The sequence below is a fragment of the Hipposideros armiger genome, unplaced genomic scaffold, assembly GCF_001890085.2.
Source record: "Hipposideros armiger isolate ML-2016 unplaced genomic scaffold, ASM189008v1 scaffold_1743, whole genome shotgun sequence".
Taxonomy (NCBI): Eukaryota; Metazoa; Chordata; class Mammalia; order Chiroptera; family Hipposideridae; genus Hipposideros; species Hipposideros armiger.
The window spans coordinates 67,839-71,126 of NW_017733093.1; the positions used below are offsets into that span (position 1 = coordinate 67,839).

A 3,288-nucleotide genomic window follows, 5' to 3' on the forward strand; every position below is an offset into this window, starting at 1 on the left:
TCAATTCAACAATAATACATACCCCGTTTAACTCACTGAAAAAATTAGACCTTTGGCTCTAGAAAATAATGTATGTGTGACACACCTTTGAGAAAATGCGATATTAATTATTCTTGTGTATCTGCAGCAAATGACTTGGTCCTATAATAAGAAGAATGGCAGTAAAATGCTTTTTAGTACCTTCAATGTGCTCTCAAGAACTGCTATTGGTACTTTTATAAAATTTGAAAACAACCTCACACTTACAGAAATGTTGTAGTTACAGCACATAGTACCTTCCCCTCTGCCCGTGAACCATTTGAGAATAAGCTGATAACATGATACACCAACCCTCTAAGGCTTTACCATGTATTCTCTTCAAAAAAAGACATTCTTTTATATAACCCAATACAACAATGAAAAGAGGAAATCCACATTAATATATTAAAACATCTAGTCCTCAGGCCCATTTCAAGTTCTGACAAATGTCCCACCACTATGTTTTATAACAAAAGAATCCAGTCCAGATTCATATGTTGTCGTTACTTGTCCACATCCCTTTAGTCTCCTTCAGTCTGGAACAGTTCATCATTCTTTCCTGGAACTTAATCATCTTATCACTTTTGAAGATGAATACCAGTTATTTTGTAGGATGTCTCAACTTGGATTTGTTCATTTTCCCTTGTGACCAGATTCAGCTAATGCATCTTTGGCAGGAACATCTGAAAGTGATTGTCTGCTCCTCTCATTGTCTCCTATTAGGTGGTCCCATATTCCAATTTGTCCCATTACTTATGATGCCACTTCAATTCCTGGATCAATGTGGTGTCTGCCAGACTTCTCCGCTGCACAGCTGCTCTTTTGCCATTTGAAATAAATAAGATTTAATGGGAAAGTCCTTAACACTTTATGAATATGCTTATCTCATTAAACTGTCATTATAAAATCATGGGTTCATATTTCCTTCAATGAGTTACCATCATTACTGATTTTGATACTCAAAATTCCCCAGATTTGGCAAATGATAGTCCCATTACAAATGGCTTCTCTTCACTTCAACATTCTTGAGAACTTCTTAATTTCTGGTCCAAATTGTCCAGAGTTATTTTGTATTTTCTGTATTCTAGATCTGAAATGACGCATTTCTCCAACAACGACTGCTTTGATTTAGTAAAAAATAGTATTTAGAAAAAAGATCTGGGCACTGTGGGTGCTTCTTGCAACATGGGTGTCATTAGTAGTAGGCCAGGGAAAACCTGTTCATTTATCTATCTATCCATCATCTATTTATATATCAATACACAAATCATATTTAATCTATAAATAACCTTGATATGTTCAATTTCAATCCCAAACCAGTGTGTCCTAGGAATTTCCTATTCCTTATCTGTAACTCATTTCTCCAGCAGTGAGAATTGTGTCTCTAATAATCCTATATCTTTTACTTATATGATCACCAACCCTCCTGAATAAAACCAATGTCCTGGTGTTATAGCCAACTACAATTCCTGTGCACATAACTTCCCCCTGTATATCCCATACAGGGTGCACAGGTACCAATATAAAGAGCTGGCAAAATTTCTTGTAAGTACTAAGGTTGTGTCATGCTTGAAAGACCCAGTTTCACGTGGAGAAATAGGCAAAGAAGCATGTCCTGACATTTAAACAGAGCAAGAACACTATACTCAGGAAGGTAGAATGATTCTTGTGACTGCCGAGGAGAAACACTTCTTGCAGGCAAACTTGTGCTGCCCTGGTGGGCTTGAGCACCTGGTAGACACTGACTGTGCTGTGTTATTGAGACCAGTCAGCCCTGCAGCTGTGCCCAACCTGCACAACCTCTGCTTATTTGCATGTGAATGGGGTGCAACCCACAGCCCTGGACACATTAATAGTGTGGTCACACCCTGTGCAGGAATCAGTCCCAGGCAGGACGGAGCATGAACATGAGGGTCCCGACTCAACTCCTCAGCCTCCTGCTGCTGTGGCTCCCAGGTAAGGAAGGAGCACTTGGGGGATTTACTCTGCTAGTGTGGTCAGTACCACTTAGACTGCAGGGAAGTTATAAGACCTGGTAACATCATTAAGAGTATGGATGTTTGTTTTCATGTTTCCATTCACAGGAGCCAGATGTGATATCCAGATGACCCAGTCTCCATCCTCTCGGTCTGCATCAGTGGGAGAGAGCGTCACCATCACTTGCCGGGCCAGTCAGAGCATTAGCAATTACTTAGCCTGGTATCAGCAGAAACCAGGGACAGCTCCTAAGCTCCTGATCTATGCTGCATCCAGTTTGCAAACTGGTATCCCTTCGAGGTTCAGTGGCAAAGGATCTGGGACAGATTTCACTCTCACCATCAGCAGCCTGCAGCCTGAAGATGTTGCAACTTACTACTGTCAACATTATTACAGTACCCCTCCCACAGTGTTATGAGCCTGAACATAAACCACGAAGCAGACAGCTGAGATTTGGCCACCCCAGCTGCTCCTCTTAGGCCTCCGTTGACTGAGACATTTCTCAGATACACCCACCCTTCGATGGTGACTGGAGATTTGGTTACAAGTTGCCAGGAAGGCTCCTCTGCACCCCAACTCTCTTTGTCTCTCCTCAGCCTCAGTGGCCCATACAAAACCTCTCCTGATCTGGCTTAGGGAAGTAATAACAGGGGAGAAGATAGTGGAAATTCAGGATTCCCAGGTGCTCCCCCAGAAACCAGAGAAAATATCCCATTGGAAACAGAGGCTGTCTATCCATGTGTCCTCAGACCTGTAGGGGAAGCCCAGGAGTGGAGGTGCTGATGTTCTCAGCTTACCAGTGATTCTCCAGTCCCCCACTCTGCCTGTAGGAACTGATGGATAGTATTGAATCCTCCTCTTCTGACTCCAAATCTTAGGGAGGGCCCCTCACTGAGCAACTCTATGGGAAACCATCAAGGGCAAAGGAGTTCTGAGAAATGTGCTTCCACAGGGAGAGTGAACATAGGGAACTGACAGCAGACAACCTGGATAGTCAGTCTTTTTACATCTCTCAAAATTTTTCCAGTTGGGATACAGTTGGATGTGCTTCCAACCATCATCATCAAGTCGGGATTCATAACAAGAAATTATTTTTAAATGATTGAGTAAACAAAAAACTGAAGAAATTTTTTTACATGTATAAAAGTAATTTGACAAAGAACAGAAACTTTTTTTATTTAAAGGTCAAAACTGAAATGTGGATCGAAACTTCTTTCTCTTTTCTATGAAAAGATTTTGCTCTTCAAAATTTTCCCAGGAGCCAGAGCATCACCAACATCCCTAGGAGCTCAT

General features: G+C 41.5%; 1 gene segment (V, D, J or C); it reads left to right on the top strand.

Annotated features, from left to right (window-relative positions):
• Nucleotides 1-1,919: 1,919 nt before the first annotated feature.
• Nucleotides 1,920-2,413, top strand: LOC109378107 (immunoglobulin kappa variable 1-39-like). The segment is given in 2 exon segments: nucleotides 1,920-1,974; nucleotides 2,103-2,413. Coding segments are annotated over 2 exon segments (366 nt in total).
• Nucleotides 2,414-3,288: the final 875 nt, after the last annotated feature.